This window comes from Rousettus aegyptiacus, unplaced genomic scaffold (genome assembly GCF_014176215.1).
Source record: "Rousettus aegyptiacus isolate mRouAeg1 unplaced genomic scaffold, mRouAeg1.p scaffold_m13_p_6, whole genome shotgun sequence".
NCBI classification, from domain to species: Eukaryota; Metazoa; Chordata; class Mammalia; order Chiroptera; family Pteropodidae; genus Rousettus; species Rousettus aegyptiacus.
In genome coordinates, this window is record NW_023416309.1 from 49,997,517 (window position 1) to 50,020,707 (window position 23,191).

The 23,191-nt window shown below is 32.6% G+C and overlaps 1 protein-coding gene across 17 annotated transcripts in view; it reads left to right on the forward strand.

Moving 5' to 3' along the window:
• The window catches only part of ATRNL1 (attractin like 1), a 535,879-nt gene that overhangs the window by 72,744 nt on the left and 439,944 nt on the right, over positions 1-23,191 (forward strand). For all 17 annotated transcript variants that reach the window (XR_004951254.1, XR_004951255.1, XR_004951256.1 and 14 more), the window contains exon 10: positions 16,297-16,451. Coding sequence is in view for 13 of the 17 variants with exons in the window: in XM_036222140.1 (XP_036078033.1) it covers positions 16,297-16,451 (155 nt within the window). In the remaining 4 variants the exon portion in view is untranslated. The remainder of the gene's footprint in view (positions 1-16,296; positions 16,452-23,191) is intronic.

A 23,191-nucleotide genomic window follows, 5' to 3' on the forward strand; every position in this document is an offset into this window, starting at 1 on the left:
ATTTTATTTTCAAGGAATTAAAATATAAGGTAGAAAATATTAGCAGACAACTGGAAACTTTTTCTAAAGAATCAAATGGAAATTATAGAAATAAAAATACATTAAATGAATTAAAAATTCCTCGCATGGGTTTAATGTCAGGTTAGGCACAGCCGAGGAGAGAACTGATGAACTAGAAGATGGGTCAGAAGGAAATAGCCATGCTGAAATGCAGAAGAACAAAGGATGAAAAGTTAAAGAGGGAAAGAAGTATAAGGGAAATGTGGAAATGATCTAACAAGATGTAGTTGGAGTCAAGAAGGAGAGAAGCGAGAAAATAATATACAGCACTATTTGAAATCTCAGTGACTGAGGATTTTCAAAAGTGACAAGACGTATCAAGCCACAATTGAAGATCCATGAGCACCAAGAAAGATTTGTACAAAGAAACTTACACGTAGAAATATCACAGTAAAACATGAAGTCCCAAAAAGGAAGAGAAAAATTTTAAAGCAGCTAGGGGTGGGATAAGGGTAAGCTTATTTCCTTTAAAGGAGCAACGCTAAAACTGACAACTGATTTTTTAGCTGAAAAAGTAAATTTTAGGAGATATGGTGTCTTCTAATGGCTGAAAGAAAATAATCATCAGCCTAAAATTCATCACCCAGTGAAATAACCTTAAAAATGAAAACAAGAAAAAGACTTGTCATAAAAAATCGAGAGAATTTGACAACAGCATATCTGCAATAAAGTAAATACTGAGTAAATAAAGGAAATGCTATTGAAGTAGAAGAAAAAGGATCCTAGATAATAAAAGGGAGAAATGAAAAGAGTAAATTTAAGTGATCATTTATTATATGAAACTGTAATAGTAATAAAGTCTTAAGTCCATACAAAGTTTAAATGTGTACACAAGTCAGGATGGAGGGTATATTGTTTTCAAAAGTACTCAGGTCCTCACGCCATATGGGAATTGATCAAAGAACTAATTTATATTAGACAGTAATTAAAGATTTATGTTATCATTAGGTAATGACAAAAATAAAAGTAATATACTGTATATCTAACAAGGTGTAATAGAGGAGAAAATGAGAATACTACTTAATAGATTTAGAAGAAGACATGAAAACAATGGAAAAAGAACAAAGTACTATTTTGTTGAATATAAAGGAAGTAGTAAGATAGGCTACAGATATTCCAGTTACACTAAATATGAGAGACTAAATAATTCCAATCAAAAGCTAATGGTTGTTGGTTGGGTATAAAAACAAAAGTGCCCAAAGGGACATTTATAATTTAAAAGCATTTGTTAGAAAAGATTTTTAAAAGCCTGAAAATCAGTTGTCTAGACATAACCTCAAGAAGTCAGAAAATGAACAGTGAATTAATTCCCAAGAAAGGATAAAGTCAAGAGAATGTGAGATAAGAGCACACATTAATGAAATAAAAATCAAACCTATGATAGGGATGATTCTTACAGCTCCCCAAATCAACAAAATTGGCTGTTTGTAGAGTAATAAATACAAATCCCCACCCAGACTTAGAAACAAAGATTATATTAAAATAACCTATATAAAAAATGAACAGGGACATCACTACATATCCTACAGACATTAAAAGATAAGAGCATATGGTAAGCAACTGTAAGACAGTAAGTTTAAAAGATAAGTGATCATGTCAAATTCCTAGAAAAATAAAACCAGAATTTATACATGAAGAGAAAGGAAATTGGAATTATCTTATATCAAAGAAATAGAACCTGCAGTTAAAACTCTTGTCCCTTAAAAAACTAACATACAAAACAAGATAAAACCCAAAACTCCCTCGGCCAAGATCACTTAACTGGTGAATCTGTCCAAAAATTTAAAAAGTAAATATTCAAGAAATAAAGAATAGCAATCCTTCACAAACTTTCAGAGAACAAAAATAATTATCTTGAAATTTATGGGGCTAGCATAACCTTGATAACGAGCATATGAAAAAGGTATTACAGGTAAAGAAAATGACAGTGTTACTTTTTCATTAGATAGATAAAAAAATAGGCAAATCTAACAATTTGTGCAAAGAATAATACATCATTTGGGTTCATTATAAGAATATAATGTTAATTAATTCATAGAAGCAGGTAATTAAAACATTACTACAATAAAGAAGTAAAGCTATATAATTTCAAGAGATGTACAGTAAAATTTAGATAAAATTTATATATTTATAATGAAAACTCTAGTAAGGTAGGAATAAGACTTTTCATTTGGCAAATGGTACAAACAGAAAAACTTTACTGCAAACATTATAGTGTAATATTGAAAAAAGTTTTTTTTAAGGTTAGTAATGAGATAAGGGTGCCCACTATCACTATTTCTGTTCAACATTGTATTGGAATTTCCAGCCATTGCAATAAAGCAATTAAAGTAAAATAAAATAACAAAATATAAAAGATATATGGACAATAGGTTGCTAGTTATAAGGTCAATGTAAAAAAAAAAAGTGTAATTCTATATACCAGGAACAATTAGCATAGCAAATAATTTAAAAGCAATACAATTTATGTCACCACCAGAACATCAACAACCTAAGGAGTAAATGCAGTGACATATGTGCAAGATATTTATCCAGAAAACTATAAAACCTTACTGTGAGAAATTGAAGATCTAAGTAAATGAAAGATACATTATGATAATTGAAAAACTCAATATTGAAGAGATGTCTATTCTGCTTAACGTGATCTATAGATTTAGTGTAATCCCTTACAAAGTTGCCTCAAGAAATTGACGTGCCAATTCTAAAATTTACATAAAAATGCAAAGGAGCAGCCACAGCTAAAACTGTTAAAAGAACAAAGCTGGAGAACTTCTCTACCATTTTAGGATTTTGAAGCTACAGTAATTAGGTATTGTTGCAAAGATAAAGAAATAGGTGAATGTAGCATGTAGGAATTCCACAGATAGATCTACACATTTATGAGTGCCTCGTTTATGACAAAGTTAGCACTATAGAGCCATTTTTTCAATTAATTATTCTAGGCCAATTTGATATACAATTGAAAAAAATGAATTACGGGACCTACTTAACACCATACATGAAAAGTAATTTTAGATTAATTGTAGATCTAAATATGGAAGGTAAAATAATATTATAGAACAGGCAAATATCTTAACATCTATTGGTAAAGACTTTAAAAATAGTACTTAAATATTACTATTGCTAAAGGAAAAATTATAAACTGAACTATATATGTCTAAAAATACCAGTAAGAAGCTGAAAAGGTAGGCTGCAGTATGGGAGATATTTGTAACTCATAAAGTCAACAAAGGACTCTGTTCCTAAAAATACAGAGGAAGTCATACAAATCAATGGAAATAAATATCAGATTATTCAATAGAAATAGGCAAGAGACTTGAACAGATATTTCAGAAAAGATATCTAAATGACCACAATACATTTTAAAAGGTGCTCAACATTGTTAGTCATGAGGGCAATTTAAATTAAGACAACACCGAGGTACCACTACATGTCCACTCAAATGGCTGAAATTTACAAGACTGCTAGTACCAAGTATGTATAAACTGGTAGAAGTACTGTGAAAAACCTTTTGACAGTTTCTGCTAAATTTCAGTACACTCACACACAAATGTAATGTATGTATCCTATGAAGTACTTAATCTAGGTATATAGCCAACAAATGCATATATATGTGTACTATGGCCATATGGAAGAATAGTCATCACCATGTTATTTGTAATAGTCAATAATTGGAAACAAATGAAATATCCATCATTAGTGCAAATGGGTAAATTAATTGTATAATCATACAATGGAATGCTGTGCAGTAATCAAAAGGAAAGAATTGTCGCTGTAGGGATCTATGCAGTTATATCTCACAAAATAGACAACAGTGTTATCCTGAAGAGGCCAGACACAAAAAATGTGTAATGTATATTTTCATTTATATAGAATTTAGCACCACGAAAAAACCAATCTATGGTCCTAACAGTTCTGACAGGGATTGCCTTAGCTAGGACAAATTCAATCAGTAGTGTTTGGAATGGGCAGCAGGGAACCTTCTGGAATGGCTTTATGCATGTGTGTTCACTTTGCGATAATTCATTGAACCATATTCTTAAAATTTGTGTACTTTCTGGTATATACGTTATACTTCATAAAAGTTTATTTAAAAATAGAAGTCTGTATTCAATTTGACTTCTCAGGTTTAATATTATATGCTAACAGTTTATTTTTAATATATACTTACCAAATTACATTTTTTGGCTGTTGTTGGAAATGATTGAGGCATAAAAATTCAGATACATCCAAAGCCATTGCTGTTACCCCATAACTTCATGACTATTCGAGTCTGGTTTCTTTACATTTAAAGAATAAGAACAAACATCCTGTATTCACAGAATTTCCTGTTTCTCAAAAATGATTCCTTTAATAGTGTTAGGATGTTTTATTAATTGGTATTATTCTTTGCTAAGAGACTTTAACTTTGCTGTAATGATTATGGGTACCAGGGCCATTATGGTCTTGATTTCTTAGCCTTGTTAAATGAGGTATCTCATAACATTCTTTGCACATATGTTTGTAAAGCTGACAGTAGGAGCCTATATCTTCATTGTTCTTCTGTGCCAAGGCTTTTCCCTGATGGTAGAGACCTCATGATTCTTTTTTTTTTTTTTTTTGGCCTGTTGTTGAGGCCCTTTCCTCTATGGCTATATGCCTTTAACCTGTGAAAAAGCAGACATTTTAACGCACAAGGGACATATTAAACATCATCGTTTACAACTTATCAATGTAACTTTAAATTTGGAAGTTTTTTTTCCATTTTTTTCAAATGAGAGAAAAAATGATTTCAACTACTTAGATATATTAAAAAGATGTGAGTCAAATGATAAAGCTTTGGTACTAGTTTAATTCTGTACTTTAAAAAATATTTGAAATCTAGTATACTTAGAATATGTTTTTATAATGATGCTACATCTGGTTACATGCAATGATTTTTTTCTAGCTTCTTAAATTTGATATTATGGGAGCTACTTTTACATTAATTTTTCAAAGCTATTTTATTAAATTATTGAGTTTTGTGATTTCTCTAAAAACAAACCTGTCAGAGATTTTGGAAAGTGAATCAAAAATTTTATAAATGTGTTATTAGTTAACTACATTTTAGTAATTACTGATGAATATACTATTCAAGTTAATTTTTGCTTATTTCTCTGCATAATGAGTATTTGAAATATTTTCAACAGAAATTATTGACTTTGTATCAAGCACTGTGTTGAAAATGATCCTAAGACTTTCTCAGTAGGGGAGACAGATAACTTAAAAATTTATGGTACATGTGTATGTGGGAAATAATAGAAATATATAATAAGTAGTGTAGCAGAGAGAGTTATTAAAATGATTATAAAATATTTATAGAGGAAAAAAATGATTATTGTCTTTATGAATTGATATGAGATTTGGAATTTTGGACTTTTAAAATCACATATTGATCATTTAAAGAAATATTTATCTCTATAGCTGTATCTTTTAAGGTAATTTTGAGAGGTGCAGTACTTATTTTTTCATAATATGTTTTTTTTTTATCAATTTGAAAATATGGCATATGGACCAAAGACTCTTTGAAAATATACATATTTAGTTTCAGAACAATAAAGAAGTAAATACCATTTCTACCTGAGCCAAGAAAGAGGACAGTATAATACCCCGGAAAGTTCTCATGAGCCTCCATGTTGGCCCTCCCCTCATGACTCCCCAAAGTGGTAACCATTGTTCTTTATTTTGTGTTACTTCTTTTTTTGCTTTTCATTATAGTTTTTTTTTTTTTTACCTTCCTATATGTATTTGCAAGCAAACCGTTCATTTGGTTTGTTTTTGAATTTTGCATGTATTGTTTAATATTGTATGCTTTCCTTAGTTTTTTAAAAATCAACTTTATGTTTTGGAGATATATTTTAGTAAGGAGAGGCAGACAATAAAAATGGAAATAAGTAAAAATTACTTTAAATGGTAGTAAATGCTATGGAGGAAAAAGCATGGAAAGAGGATAGTTTTAGATCGTTACACCAGAGAAGACATCACTGAGAACACATTTGAAGAAAGACCTGAAAGAGGTTAGAGAATGAGCCATGCCAGTATATCTGAGGGTCAAGTGTTCTAGGCAAAGGGACAGCTAGATTTTTACAGGATCATTTTGCATGCTGTATTGTGATTATGATACAAGAGCAGAAGCAAGGGGACCTGTAATAATCTAAGAAACAGATGATAGTATCTGGGACCAAGGAGGCAATGTGCAAGTGATGAGAATTGGTTGGATTCTGAATATGTTTTCAAGGTAGAGCCAAAAGGGATTGAGTAGATAGACTAAGGGATCGGAAATAGAATGGAAGAGAGAGGTGAGTGAAAGATGAATCAGGGTTTTGGCCTGAAGACTTGAAAGCATGGAGTTGGCATCAATTGAAATGATGGATTTTCTGGAAGGAGTAGCTTTGGTGTGACAAGATTTGAAGCTCAGTTTTAGGTATATTTATTTAATCTGAGATACATATTATACATGCGAGTGGCTGTGTTAGAGAGGTGGCTGGATATAGGAGTTTGGGGATCTGGTTAGAGAGATAAGGATAAACAACCAGAAAATGAGACTGAGAAGTAGTTAATGAATTAGCAGGAAAACCAGCCAAGTGTGGTGTTCTAGAAGCCGAGTGTGTTTCAAAGAGGAAGTTTTTTAGAAGCTGCTGATCGGCAAAGTAATACAAGAATTGAGAAATGATCATGGCATCTGGCAAACTGGAGTTTTCCGCTGACCTTGACAGAAGCTCCAGTGGAATGTTAGAGTGACATTCTGATTGTCGTGGCATCGGGTCAGGATGGGAGAAGAGGAATTAGAGAAAAGTACTGACAAATTTTCTGAGTAGTTTAATTGTAAAGGAGGGAGAGAGATAGAGTGATAGTGGGTAATGGAGGTGGCGCAAGAGAGGTTTTTAGTTTTTTTAAGTTTGGTGAAAAAGTTATATTTGTTGGCTTATAGGAAAGATCAAGAAGAAGATATAAAAAAGTAATGATGCAAGAAAGGGAAGAATTCGCTAGTGAGATGTACTTAAGAAAACCTGTAGCAGTAGGCTCTAGTGAACAAATAGAGAGGATAGCCTCTAGGAGCGGAAACATTTGACTCACACCACTGGAAGAGAAGGCAGGTAATATGAATACAGTTACGACTATATGGATAGATGTGCCGAGAGCTTGTGAAAATTTTGATTTTTAAAAATTCTTACTGAAATAGGAGGTGAAGTTATCTCTAGGAAGTGGGAATAAGGGATATTTATTAGAAGACTGAGGTTTGACAAGAGAAGATAGAGTATGAAATGACTATTTGGGAGGGAGGAAGAGCGAATGGGTTAGGGAAGTATGGTAGGATTGCTGGTGGAATTGTCCTGCGTGAGAGGCAGGACAGATCCTTTTTTAAATTTTCTATTTCCTTGTGGATGGATATTTGGTATATACTGATATTTATTGTTATGAACAATTATAGTATAAATGTTCTTATTAGTCTTTTGGTGTTTCATATACAAGTTTCTCTAGGCTATTTAATAAATGTTTGGTCATAGAGGTTGTCACGCTCTATCTTACCCAATGATACTCCAAAGTTATTTCAGTAATTTATACTCCTACCACTGGTGAATGGGAGTTCCTGTTCCTTCCTCCACAAACTCTCCAAAATTGGGTGTTGTTTTAATTTTTAAGATTGTTTTTGCAAATATGATGTTATATAAAATGCTATCTCATTTGGATTTTAATTTGCATTTTCCTGATTACTAATGAGGTAGAACATCTTTTCATTTTATTTGTCATTCTTTCTCCTTTGAAATGCTGCTCAAGTCTTCTGCCCATTTTGTCCTGTTAGTCGTTTGTGTACACTTTTTTGATATAACCCCTGTGTTAGTTTTATATTTTGTAAACATTTTCTCTCCCAGTTTGCAAATTTTCATTCTACTCTTTGATGTTTGACAAACAGAATTTCTTAATCTTAATATATAAATGATTAATCTTTTATGGGTTTTGCTTTGTATCTTAGTTAAATAATACTTCCTTACTTCAGTATTTTCTATATTTCTCCCCAATGTTTTATAGTTTATTTTGTTTTTAATCAAATGGAATGGGGCTTCATTGTTATTTTGTTTTTTAATGTGGACATCCAGTCATCCCAGAACCATTTAATGAAAAAGTCCATTCCTTTAATGGTCTGCAGTACTAAAATTTTTGTTAGAATTATTCCTAGGTGATTGATATTTTACATGCTTTTCTAAATGAAATCTGTATTAGTTTCTTTTAAGGCTATAATAACAAATTACCATAAAGTTGATGGCTTAAAAACCAACAGAAATTTATCTTTGCAGAATTCCATGGGCTAGAAGTCTGAAATCAAGGTGTCAGCAGGGCCATGCTTCCCTCAAAGGCTCTAGGGAAGAATCCTTTCTTGCCTTTTCCAGCATCTGGTAGCTTTTGGAAATTCTGGGTATTCTTTGGTTGTATCTGTATCCATCACTTTATTTCTGACTCTGTCTTCATGTGGCCTTCTTCCTTTGTTTGTATGAATCTTTACATAGCCTTACGAGGATACCAGTCATTGGACTCAGTGCCTACAGTAATCTAGTAAGACCTGATTTTAACTTAGCTAATTGTATCTGCAGAGACCTTATTAGGTTACGTTCTGGGGTTCGAGGTGGACATGAATTTTAGAGGATGCCATTCAGCTAGTGCAGTATTTTTTAATTCATTTTTCCTTTATGGGTTGATATATGGACATGCAGTTGTCATTTATAATATTTTCTGTCTATCTTGTGGTTTTTTAAAGTAATTTATGTATAGATACTTTTCAGTTTTTTGCAAATGGATGATTAGATTATATAAAAATAATGGTGGTTTCATTTCTTCCTTTCTGGGTCTTATAACTTTTTATTGTTCTTACCTTATTTCTGCAACAACCTCCATATAATGTTAAAAAAAAGTTGTGATAACAGGCATCTGTTGTTATTCATGAGCTTTAAAGAAACTCTTTCAGTGTCTTCTCCAGTAAAAACATTGTTCACCGTGGGTTTTGTGGATATCGTTATTAAGAAAGTTCCCATTTTACCTGGTTTGCTAAGGGTATAAATGGATGTGGGATCTTATCAAAGGCATTTTGAGGGGATGATTATTTGATTTTTCTACTAGGTAATTTAATGGGAAAATTACATTAATTACTTTATTATTAACCCTATTTTGGTTAAGTCAAACTTATTTTGTTGTTTCTTTTGGTTCACTAATATTTAGACTAGCATTTTTGCATGGATATTAATATGTGAGATTTGCAAATGGTTTTCTTGACTATTCATGTCAGCTCTTTGGTGTTAAGATTCTTTTAGGCTCATAGAAAACTACTTTATGTGTAGAATTTTAACTATTAAATCCAATATACGTAATGGTTATGAAAATATTCAGATGTTCTATTTCTTCTTAAGTCTCAATAAGATGTATTTTTAGGAATTAGTCCTTGAATTCAGCATCTCAAGTAAAGTTACAAAGATGCTCATAATGTTCTTTTAGAGTCTTTAGTCTTAGCAGCATATGTAGTTAAATTCCCTTTCCCTTTTAATTATTTTTAAAGCACTATCTCCTTCTATCTGTATCTATCTGTCTGTTTATCTATCATCTATTATAAGGGGTATCATGAGCTGCTGACATGATACCCCTTAAACCTAAATATTTTTAATGTACTTACTAAAAAAAAAACCAGACATTTTTTACGTAACCACAATACAGATATCAAATTTAAGAAATAACATTGATAGAATTTTGTAATCTAATCTACAGACTTTACTTATTTTTTTCCAATTGTCCTAATATCTTTTGTTAAAAAATGGTACTTTTTTAATTGCTGAATTTGGTTTCTTAGTAAATTTTTTATCTGTGTACCCAGTTTGGGTTTGTCTGATGTTCCTTCATGATAAGATTTAGGTTTTGCCCTATTGGTAAAATACCAAAATGTGTCTTTCTCCTATGACTGTTATTTCGTTTTTTTTTTTAAAGAAAAATTTTTATTGAGATAAAATTCATAGAATATACCGTTTTTTATTTTAATCATTTTAAAGTGTACACATTTTTAGAATATTCATAATGTTATGCAACTACCATCACTAATTCCAGAATATTTCTGTCACCACCAACAGAAATCCCATACCTTTCTTTACTCTCTTTTTCCATCTCCTGGACATGACAAATCTGCTTTCTGTCTCAATGGATTTGCCTATTTATGATATTTCTTGTAAGTGGAATATCAATAAATGATCTTTTGTCAAAGATCAGTTGACTGTATTTGTGTAGGCGTGTTTCTGGGCCAGCATTTGGTGTCAGTGTTTTGAATTTTAGCCGTTCTAGTAGATGTGAAGTAGTATTTCATTGTTGCTTTAATATGTAATTCTCTAATGACTTGTGATGTTTATGCATCTTTTCATATGCTTTTTTTTTTTTTTTTTTTTTGCCAGCTGTATGTCTTTGGCAAGGCGTCTGCTAAGACTTTTTGCCAACTTTTTAATCAGCTTGTTTGTTTTTTACTCTTGAGTTTTAAGATTTCTTTGTAAATTTTGGACGCCAGTTTGTTTCTGGCAAACATTTTCTCTAAGTCTGCAGCTTATTGTTTTATTCTCCAAACAGTTTCTTTCACAGCAGAAGTTTTTAATTTTAATGAGGTGCAATTTAATTTTTTTCTTTTATTAATTGTGCATTTGGTGCTAAATCTAAAATGCCATCACCAAACTCAGGCCCACTTAGATTTCGTTCTGTGTTATCTTCTAGGAGTTTTATAGTTTTGCATTTTACGTTTATATTTTGAGTTAACTTTTGTAAAAGGTGTTAGGTCTGTCTAGATTCTGAATATTTTCATAACCATTACGTATATCGGATGTCTTTCTCTGCGAAATTGTTCTTGTTCTTTTGTCAGAGATAAGTTGACTGTATCTTTGTAGGTCTATTTCTTGGTTCCGTGTTCTGTTCCCTTGTTTAATCTGTAGCTCTTTAAATTTAGGTCTTATATCTATTTTGAGATACATTTTGTATATGTTGTGAGGAGGGGTTCAATTGTTTTCATTTTGTTTGCAGATATTCAGTTATCCCGGTACCATTTGCTGAAAAGAGTATTCTTTATTTGAATTTCCAGTTCTTTGAATTGTCTAATCTGGTCTCTTGAATTTCCACATGAACTTTAGGATCAGTTTTTCAATTAAAAAACCCAGCTGGGATTTTTATAGGGAGTGAATTGAATCTGTAAATCAATGTGGAGAATATAGTAATCTTAATATTTTTTTTAATTCCTGAAAATGGGATTTCTTTTCACTTAGTTAAGCCATCTTAAATTTCTTTCCCTGATAGTTTTCTAGTTTTAACAGTATAAGTTTTATACTTATTAAATTTACTCCTAAATATTTTATTCTTTTTTGATACTATTGTGAGTTGAATTGTTTTATTATTTTTATTTTAGGATTTTTCATTGCTGGTATATACAAATACAATTGAGGTTTTGTATATCATTCTTTTACCCTCCAGACTTGCTAAATTTATTTATTGGTTCTAATCAGTTTTTTTGTGGATTAATTAGAATTTCTTTATAGATCATGTCATTTGCAAATAGTGAGAGTTTTACTTCTTCCTTCCAATCTAGATGCCTTTTATTTCATTTTCTTGCCTATTTCCCTGCCTATAAGCTCTGGTACAGTATTGACTAGAAGTGGCAAGAGCAGACATCTTTATCTTATTCTAGATTTTAGAGGAAAAACATTTTGTCTTTCATTACTGTGTATGATATTAACTGTGTGTTTTTTTTTTTTTTTGTAGATGTCCTTTGCGTTAGTTTTTTATGGCTGATGTACACAAATTACCACACACTGTGTAGCTTAAAACAATGTAAATATATCATCTCACAGAGCTGGAGCCAGAAATCCAAAATCAAATTATGAGCATGGCCATGTCCCGCCCCCCAGAGGTGCTATGGAAAATTTCTTTCTTTGCCTCTTTCAGCTTTTTGTGGCTGTCAGTATTCCTGGAGTTGTGGCTGAATCCCTCCAGTGCCCCTCTTCACAGTTCTGTTACCTTCGCCTCTTCTCTCTGTATCTCTTATAGGGACACTTGTCATTGGATGCAGGTTCACTGGATAATCTAGGATGAGTTCCTCATCTCATACTTAATTAATTATATCTGCAAAGACACATTTTTGAAATAAAGTAACAGTCACAGATTTTGGGGGTTTGAACATGGGTGAATCTCTTGGGGTGGGACACTATTTAGCCTTTATCAGGTCGAAGTTCCCTTTTGTCCCTGTTTTGTTATATATATTTTTAATCTATCAAGAAAAAGTGCTAGAATTTGTCAAAAGCTTCTTCTGCATCTATTAAGATAATCATTTGATTTTTTTTCCCTGATTTTTTTTTCCTATCAATAGCTGATTGATTTTCAGATATTAAACCAACCATACATTCCTGGGATAAATTCCAATTGTTTATGGTATATAATCCATTTATATATTCCTTGTTTTGATTTCCTAGTATTTTGTTGAGGATTTTTATGTCTATATTTATAAAAGATATTAGTATATAGTTTTCTTGTGTTATCTTTGTCTGGTTTAGGTATCAGAGATACCTATCAGAATGAGTTTGATAATATCCTAGTCTATAGTTTTGAGGAGTTTGTTAAGATTTCATATTCTTCTTTAAATAATTGGTGGAACTCAACAGGGAAGGCATCTTACTGTCACTTTTCTTTGAGGAAAGTTTTACAATTTCTAATTAAATATCTTTGTTATAGGTCTCTTCAGGTTTTTTGTTTCTTCCTGTGTCAGCTTTGGTCATTAATATCTTTCTTGACTTTGTCGTACTATTTGTAAACTTCATAAGGCTACCAGTTATTTAGTATTGCATTGTAATCTCTTATATTTCTGTAAGGCTGATAATTATATTCCTTCTTTCATTTTTGATTTTAATAATTCAAGTTTTATTTCTTTTTTTCTTGTTCAGTATAATGAAGAGTTTGTCAATTTTTTGATCTTTCCAAAGAAAGAAGTTTTGGCTTTATTGACTTTCTGTATTAGTTTTCTAATCTACATTGTGTTATTTTCTGTTCTAATCTTTATTACTTTCTTCATGCTTTATATATTTAATACCTTCAATTTAATGTTATTTTTGATACAGTTGAATTTATGTCTGTTATTTTGTTCGTTTTTAAATATCTCATGTTCTGTTACTCTATTCTTTTTTATTGCTCTTTTTGCATTAAGCAAATATTTTTTAGTATAACATTTTAATTAAAAAAAAATACAATGATTTTTGTTACTTCGTGTTTATTCCAGGGCTTATCATGTTTATCTTAACTTAGAATATACTTTAGATTTATACTAACTTGAGTCTAGTGAAATACAGAAACATTCTTATTACTCTATTTCATCTTCTCGCTTTTCTTGTGAGATTGTATATATATATTATATATCACTACTTAATACGATATAATATTTATGCTATGTATATATGATCCAAACTCAACAATGTATTTTTATACTTATTAGTTTATATAATTTTAAGTCTTTTAAAGAGACTGAGAGTAGACAAGAGAGCACATATATATTTGTTGTATTATCAACCTTTTTATTGAATTTTTTACATGCTTTTTCCCTCATCTGTTTCTGTGCATTTGAGTTACTATTTGGCATCATTTCCTTACTTCAACAAAGCTTTGCTTCCATCCATCCTTTGTGCTGTTATTGCCAAATCTATTACATTGTTATATGTTATAAACCCAACAATACAATTATATATACATTGTCTTATAACAACTGTTTTTAAAAAATTTATTAGAAAAAGAAGGGACAAGAAATATGCATTCATACATTGTTTTATGATAATGTAATTGACTTTGCTAACGCTCTGGGTTGGAATAGCTGATCGAAGACTGAGCACCTTTCTTTAGTATCTTGTCAGGCAAATGTTTTCTTTTAAGTTTTTGAATGTATTTATAACATATTTATAATAACTGTTTTGAAGTCTTTTTTACTTCATTTATCATCAGACTTTTCAAAGGCAATTTTGCTTGCCTCGTTTTTTTCCTGCGGATGGGTCACACTTTTCTACTTTGTTGCATGCCATAATTTCCCTTGAAAACTGGCCATTTTAGATAATATATTGTAGCAAGTCTGGGTTCTGATTTGTTATCCTTCTCTGGGGCTGAACTCTTGGTGAAGTCTCTTTCCTCCTCTAAATGTGTCTTCTCACTTTGCTCTTCAGAGGGTGCCCCTAGGGATGCACACAATCTCCCTGGGGTGACAGTAACTTGAGCGAGGCTCTTTGACTTTCCCCTCTGACCTCCCTGTTAAGCCATCCGCCTGTGTTTGTATCACACCCACCAGGTTGCCTCCACTAACAGCCCACGACTTGCTCTGTGGCATAAATTGCTCTACAGTCGATTCACATTCAATTTCAGTCCTTTTCCAGCGGCAGTCTTTGAGTTTCTGACCCCTGTGGGGCTTGTATTAGCTTTCTTTATCCCACGTTCTTTCCGATAAACTTCTATTGGTCAGTGTTTCAGCTAATTGTTCTCATGGAGCTACTTAGCTATCTCTTAATTGCTTACCACCAAAACCTCCACTGTGTGGAGAGTTCCCTCAAGGCTTGAAATTTCCCACGCTCTGTTCCTTGTGAAGTCAGTTCTCTGTGAAGAGCTTCCAAGTGCTCCTTTTCTGATCCTGCCTCTCTTGGAGGTGGGAGTAAGAGGTGGGGGGCGGTAAACCTCAGTGCCAGCATTTAAAATCATAGATAGACTTAGCAGCCTGTTCCTCTTGGAGTGACGTCACTGCCTATGTGCAGGGCACTAGACCTCTCACGCTTTTTCTTTGAATAGAGCTTCTGCCACCCAGAGCAGGGAGTGTAAGTGTTGGCTGTCTGCTGTGCCTGGGTAGATGTCAAAGGCCTGGGCTAGGAGCTGGGGGATGAAAGAGTTCTCTGTTCTAGGCTTGGGGTGAACCATCTGTCTTGCTGAACTGGGAGTGTGTAGGGGAGAGGGCATGGGGAAAAGGGTGGAAGCAGGTAATGGGTTCGGTATCATTGACTTTTGCCGTTCTTACTGAAATTTAGTAGATATTCTTGAGTAGGTATGTATTCATTGTTGCTCTTAGAAAAAGTTTTTAGACCCTAAGTGATTATTTTTTATAATTTTTACCAATTATAGTTCCTTTGCTGTGGAGATTGTTTATGGAACTCCTTATGTTTCCATTATGGAATTTAGCTATATATTTTTAAAGAATTAATTGGTATTGTAATCCATGATTTTTGAGACTTTACACACATACACACGCGCACACACACCCTTACTGTACTGTACATACTATGTTTACATTCTGATTCTTCACTTTACCAGGGGTTTATTTAAATATTTTATAAAGCATTGATTCACATTGTCACACACCTTTATTATCGGTTCATTCAAATGAAATAGAATGTGAGACTAGATTGGTGATATTTTCTGAGTTATACTTTAATTAATTAAAAGAGCATTTATATTATTTTTAATGTTTCTCAAAAATGCATTGTAATTTTCAGTTATGCACATCTTATGGATGTATTTTAGAAACCATCTTGAATAAGAGAATGTACAAATGAATACGAACTATATGATTGTATTTTGTAAAGTACATAGAGCAATACAAATCTTTGCTATAAGAATCAGAATAGTGGTAATATATATTTTTAAATCTGAGTTCTGGCTACTTAGTTGTGTTTATCTTATAAAAATTTACTGAATTTTAGACTTACGATAAATGCACTTTTGTGTGTTATACTTAAAAATTTAAAAAGTGTATTATGGGATCCATATGAGTTATGTAGTTTTAACTGAATACAGACCTGAGTAAATTTCTTATATTTATCTTTTTATTTACTTTGGTATTTAAAACTGACGATATTGGTCCTCTAATTTTAAGAAGACTTATTTCCTAAATGAAAACAAAATTCAAAATATAAATTATATAAAATCGTTAACAACTATGTTTAATATTATGTTTGTTCAAAGCATTGTAGAGTACTGTGAATCTGGAAGTTTCTTAAAAAATATGAAGTTTAGAGGCCATATATATTTTTCAAAATACTGAAGTTTAGTGGACATTTATGTTTACAAATTATGCGTGTTATTTCACAATTCCAAGGAAAATTCTATATGTAAATTCGATCCTTTATATACCATATATAAAATCAGGGAGGTTTTTTTTTTATCCTTTGTAATACATTTTTAAATTTTATCCTGTAGGACTATTTTGAAAGAAAGTGGGTTTGCCAGATACCTTCATTCAGCTGTTCTTATCAATGGAGCTATGCTTATTTTTGGAGGAAATACCCATAATGACACTTCCTTGAGTAACGGTGCAAAATGTTTTTCTGCCGATTTCCTGGCATATGACATAGGTATGTATCTGTTAGGATTGTACGAAGTAGGAAATATCAGAAGTTTTTTATGTAGAGATTCTCAAATACATTATTTGACAGCATGTGTATATGTTATTTTAGAGAGATAAATTCAGTGATGGATTATGAATGGAATTCTCTCTCAATTCAGCATAGTAATAGTGCAGGTCCAAGAATACGGATGAACTGGGTGAGTTGGTAGAGACGGGAATTGAGTGACCTAGGTTCGAATGTTCTTTTGAGGGCTTTTCTATATCATATCCTGGCACAAGCACTCAGTCTATATTGGTTGCCTGTTACTATTAGTTTTGATACTGGGTAGATATAGGGTACTATAAAATTATATAAATTACAAATAGTTGTAATGCGGGTGTTTTAGATTTAGTGGGGGATAAGTAAAGACGCACTTAAACTCACCAGACATACTTATTTGGTATAGGAAGCTGATAGAACTAGAGAAAAGAATATAGAGGTAGTAGAGCTAAGGAAATAAGATTTTTGGGACAAAATGGAAAACCAAACTAGGAATAGAAGTAAATAATTAATCTTTGCCAGAGAACCATAAATACAGTGCATTAATATAATTCACTTAATTTTAATTATGCTATTTAGAGTACTATCAATCTCTGATTATTAAATGAGTATATTTATTCAAATACTATATTTATCCATGCAGTAGACTACTGTAGTGAAAACATTTTTTCTCATATATCATACCAGAGATAAAATCTAGCTGATCCTTAAAATATATATATGAGTACTTTAGAGCACCCCTTATTGATAGTGTAAGGTAATGTACCAATTTTTAAATTATCAGGGAGCATTTGACAAAAATGAGAGACCAAAGGATAACACATTTAATAGATGTCAGAAGTATACTTTTGCTCTTAAACATTATAAAGGCACATAATCTGCTTTGGAAAATTATTTCAAGTGGAGGCATATAAAAAAAAACTATAACTCTTAATAAGGACTTTGATATTTATAGTATTGTAAGTTTGTTTGGAAGGAAACGCCTAGTAATAAAGTTAAGTATGCTTTTTAACTCTTAAGCTATGAGTGTCTGTCTATGAGTAATTGTTAAAAAGAATCCACCATCTTTAGGACTTTCAATCATGAATAATTACTTTTTGAAATGATAATTTGAAGTGATGATTCATGATGAAAATGGGATTGTCTTTGCTTTTAGAAAGCTTATAAATCAGTGCCTGAGATCTAAAAAAAACATGGATTACATGAAGTACTGCATCTAGGCTGGTTTACCATGAGCTTTCTTTGCCAGGCAGGGGCTGTCGGCATTTTGTTTTGCCTGTGGTGATGAGACAGCAAGCTTAGTTCCCTGGAGGTAGATGAAAGTTTTATTTGTTCTTCACATTAGAAAAAAGTTCTATGAATAGCGCAGCATTTTGTTGTTATTGTTAAAAATTTATAAAGTGAGATTTTGAACTTTTGCAAAAGATTCTTCCAGAAGCTTCCACCCAATTTCTATACTTTAATGAAGGGATTAATGTTGAGATATTTGATAGCTCACATATTTGGAATTTATTGTAATTTCTTTCATGATTTGTATAATTTCATGTTAATGATTATCATATTTTAGATCTTATCAAAAAAGGTTACTACTGAGGTAAAAAAATAAATATTGGAGGTATTAGTTTCCTGAGGGGTGGGGGAAGAGAGAGAGAGAGAGAGAGAGAGAGAGAGAGAGAGAGAGAGAGAGAGAGAGATCCCATTATCTTTATTCTAATTACTACTTTTTATTAAGTGACTTCCAAGTGCTAGGTCCTGTGCTATGAGCCAAGGGCTGTATACACAATATCTGTAGCCTCCCTAATTACCTTTTAACAAGGTGTTAATAAACTCATTTCCAGAATATTAAGCAGGAGAGAGTGAATGGAACTTTCCCAAAGCCATGCAGGTAGTGAGCAATAGACCTAGTTTTGTAATTCTTAAAACTCGGAGTCTTTCCACTTGACTACACTGTGCTATTTGGTACAGGGTCCATTTGTATGTTCTTAATTTTGACAACAGATTACCAGACACATTATGTTTACTAATGTTTCTCAGTGCTGTGGAAAGGTAGAAGCAATGAACAGTTTCATTTTTCAAGCAAATTGTAGGAAAAATAACATTTTAAAGTTTTATAATTTTAACATAGGATTTTTTTTTTTGCTCTGTGCTAATGCTAAGAACAAAAACATAATACAATTATGCAATTCAATGTAGAATAAATGTTTTCTTTATCACATTTGATTATTTCTAGGTAATTCCCAATAAATTTCTACTCCCCCATCTGTATTTATTCTCCTGAGTTTGTAGCATCAAATGTTGGAATATTTTGCTGGGAAAAGTGTTTTTCATATTTCAGGAAATGCCTTCTAAAATAATTGTTTTCTTTATGCAGTATATTTCGTGGAAATAAAATACAGTCATTGCATATTGAACCTACTAAAATGTAGATCTTTTTTGGAAAAAAAAAGGTTATGATGATAATTTTTTTCTTTAAGTTGATTGCTTTGTATTATATTATGTTTAAACAAATAGGAATTTTTGTGCTAATACTAATTTTTCATTGCTATAAACCATACTATTCCAACCTTAGTGCCATAGTAAATTTTATATAGTGAATATCATTAATCTTTGAGGATATAGCCTTGTCTTCATAGTTCTCATATTATACATGCTGGATGTAGAGGCATGTGATGGTGATTTTCAAACATGGCTGTACCTTGGCATCCTCTTTGAAGGTTGTAGAAAAAAAAAAAAACAGACCTATTTAATTTGATTCTCCTAGGTTAGCTACTGGGTACATTTACATTTTAAAAAATGACTTGAGTGCAATTGATAATAGAGCCACTGCTAGTGAATAAGACTGGATAGACTATAGCATATACAATGATATATTACTTAATGTTTTGGTTTGTAAAGCTTGCTTGAAGTCAGATTTTAAATCTGAAACTATTAATTTGTTGTTGTTGTTATTTTAGTAGTATTATTGTACCCGATTCCAGATTACAATGATCCTTTTTGTAAAGATAATTTTCTAGCACATAACGAGGCTAAGATGCAATGGAAAAACATATTTCACTGAGTTGCTCTCATATTATTAGACGTATTTATACTTTGAAGCTATATGGTTGTGGAAAGTAAATATTACCAAAGGAGTTAGTTTTCTGTGGTTAGTAGTAAAAATAAATCAGGTAGTTGGTTTGCTTTCTACATTCCTTAAGTGTCGCTAGGTAAGGTTTGACTGAGGATTTCAATGTTTACAAGTGAATTTCATGAATTGAAACGTAGCTTAAAATTGAAGTGAATTTTGAGACATTTTCAAAAGTATAACAAACTGACTAAATAGAATTTATTCTAGGAATTCATGTATGATTCATTATCACAGATGTACAAATACAATTTATTATACTGAGACTATTAACTGAAGCCAATAGGAAATTGCATTGAATGTTAAAGCATTATGCAATCATTTCAATTAAGACTGAGTCAAATAGTGATGCCTACTTTGCCTAAATAAATAAATGTTTATTGAATGAATGCCAGGGGACGACATCGTGAGAGAATTTGTGGGTATGAACGAGATAACTGGGAGAAGTGCAACTTTTAGAATATTAAGAGAAGTTTTAAACTAGTGGGGGAAAATCCCAGTGAAGCACCGTCATTTAAGAGGCTGGTGGAAGAAGTTTTTAGGCAACATCTAGGAATTTGGTCTTTATTGCAAAGGTATTCAAATGGTTAATAGGATTTTTTCTCTGTATCCATCTAGTTTTGAGTCTTGTGTACACAAACTTTTGTGTTCTTTTTATCGTATTTCAAATATGCAATTAAGACCGACTTATGAACTGACATTTTAGGTAGAATATTAAAAAAAAACTTTTAAAATCTGTCCTTAAAGTCTATTTTCATGAAAAATTTAAGTATTTGTAGAATAATTTGCCAATGAATGTGTATTTTCCACCTGTATTTTTATGTATAATTGATAAAGTAAACCAGTCTCTAAATTGCAATGTAAGTTCATAATGTAATTTTGTGACCCCTTCACCCCCGCCGGCCCGCCACAGGTAAATAGTCTCATGGCACACAATTCTGATTTCAGCTACTTGGCTTTGAGAGAATAATAACTCTTAATTTTTCGATCTTATATGTATTGAGTGTACAGCTTGTAAATTAATATTTAGTACCTTGTAGCACAGGTTTTTTTTTTTTTTTAATCAGTATTCCAGAGTATATATTTTACTTGGTTCTTTATTTTTGTGTGGCTCTTCTGTTGTTTTTGAGTGACAAGTCTGTCAGTGTTCATGATGTCAATAACCTTGTGGATTTTGCTTTAATTTGTCCAGCCTTGAACTCTTTATAAAGTGATAATGACCTGAGTGCTCTGGAAATGTATTTTCATCTTGGCAAGAAATATAATTATAGATTTCAGTCAGACAGATTAATAATGTAAAAGACTTTATAATGTAAGAATGGGAATAGACTATATGTAAACAAATTATATTAATTTAATATTGAGCTTTAAAGACATTTGATAACTTCTGCATCTTACAAGAAAACCTGACTATGTTTTATAGAGAATCCTGACCAAGAATGTGAAAACCCAACAACAGAATTTATCTAGCCCAATATTCTGTTTCGTAGTTACTGAAAAGGCTGGAAGGGATGAATAGAAGCCTGTTTGTAACAACTGCTCCTATATTTTTCTCTTCCCAATTCTCTCGAAAATTCCTGGCAGGTGGGCAAATATCAGCAGGCATGAAATTCTGTGTCTATAGATGCAAAAATTGCTCACCTCAACTAGCTTTTCATAAGCTTGCGTGTTAAATTCTATTCCTCCCAAACAATTTTATGGGTGAAAACAAATTGCCAGCCCTTTTCAGAAACTGCAGAGGAAACTTCGCATTGATTGTATCAGTCAGTACAGGTTAGGTTATACTGTGATAACAAACATCCCTGTTAACAGTTGGAGTTCTTTGGAACCCAAACTCTGAGGCAGTTTCGTGTTTAGGGTACTTATTAGGTCCTTGGGATGAACAACTGTGCAAGGGAGGGAGAAGAAAAAAGGATTGGGCAGGAGGAAAAGTCAGGCTGACCTTAGGGCCCCATCCCATTGGAGCAGTTCCTCGTTAGGATGACACAGGTCTTGCTTGTTCCATCATCGTGTGTATCCACTTAAAAATACCCACATTCCTGGACTTTTAATCCTCGCCTTTACTTTTTGCTGTGGCAGTTCTGTCCTTCTGACCTTACTTAGTATGGGCTATATTTGTCATCTTTCTAGGAATCATCTTTTTTCCTCCCAGCTTTTTTAAGGTATAATTGATGAATAAAACTGTAAGATATTTATAGCGTGCATTGTGATGGTTCAATATATGTAGACATTGTGAGAGGATTTCTCCATTTAATTAATGACATCTATCATCTCACATATATATCTTTTTTGTTGTTGTTGAGAACATTTAATTTTACTCTCAGTAAATTTCAGTTTATTCAATACAGTGTTATCAACGGTAGTCACCATGTTTATACATTAGATCCATAGACCTTACTTATTTTATGGCTGAGAGCGTGTACCTGCTCACCGGCCTCTTCCTGTTTCCCCGACTCCAGTCGTTGGCAGCCACTCTCCTACTCTCAGTTTCTATGAGTTTAACTTCTGTTTTTTAAGATTCCACATATAAGTGAAGTGATACCATGCAGTATTTGTCTTTCTTTATGGCTATTTCACTTAGCATAATGCCCTCCAGGGCCGTCTGTGTTGTTTAAATGACAGGTTTTCCATCTTTCTCATGGCTAAGTAATATTTCTGTGTGTGTGTTTGCACGTGCGCACGTGTGTGTGTACGCATGTGCATGTGTGTATACCACATTTTCTTGATCCATTCATTCATTGACGGCACCTAGATTGTTTTTAAACCTTGGCTGTTGTGAATAGAGCCGCAGTGAACATGGGAGTGCAGACAGCTCTGATATCCTGTTTTCCTTTACTCGGAGGTGGGATCGCTGGATCATACGGCGGTTTTATTTGTAATTTCTCAGGAACCTACACACTGTTTTCCAAAGAGACTGTACCAACTTACAGTCCCATGAACAGTGCACCGGTGTGCCCCTTTCAGCTTGTCCTCAGCAACACCCGAAATTGCTTGTCGTTTTAATAATACCGTTCTAACAAGTGCGAGGTGACACATCCTTGTGGTTTTGATTTGCATTTCCCTGATTATTAGCGATATTGAGCATCTGTTCAGGTAGCTGTTGACCTTTTGGATGTATTATTCGGAAAAATGTCTGTTCGGTTCTTCTGCTTATTTTTTTATCAGATGGTTTGTTTCTTTGCCATTGAATTGTGTGAGTTCTTCATACCTTTCAAATATCCACCCTTTATCAGATATATGATTTTCAAATATTTTCTCCCATTCCACATGTTGCCTTTTCATTTTGGTGATGATTTCCTTTTCTGCTCATGGGAGGCATCTTAATATTGCGTTCACACAATCTCCTAGGGCCATAGTTTGGGTTCTCAAGGTAGAGCTTGGTATTCATGGTGTTCATTGGGAGCACCTTTAAGAGCACTGCCTTCGGAAGGGGTCGGGGGAGGAAGCAGGACAGGAAAAAAGTGAAGGGTTTAGTTGTGATGCTGCCAGATAGCCTCAGTCAACCCTGCAAGCATCTCTGGAGGTCAGAGTTGTCCTCCATGGGGCCGCAAAACCCCACATCGATCAGCCATTGCATGTGGGT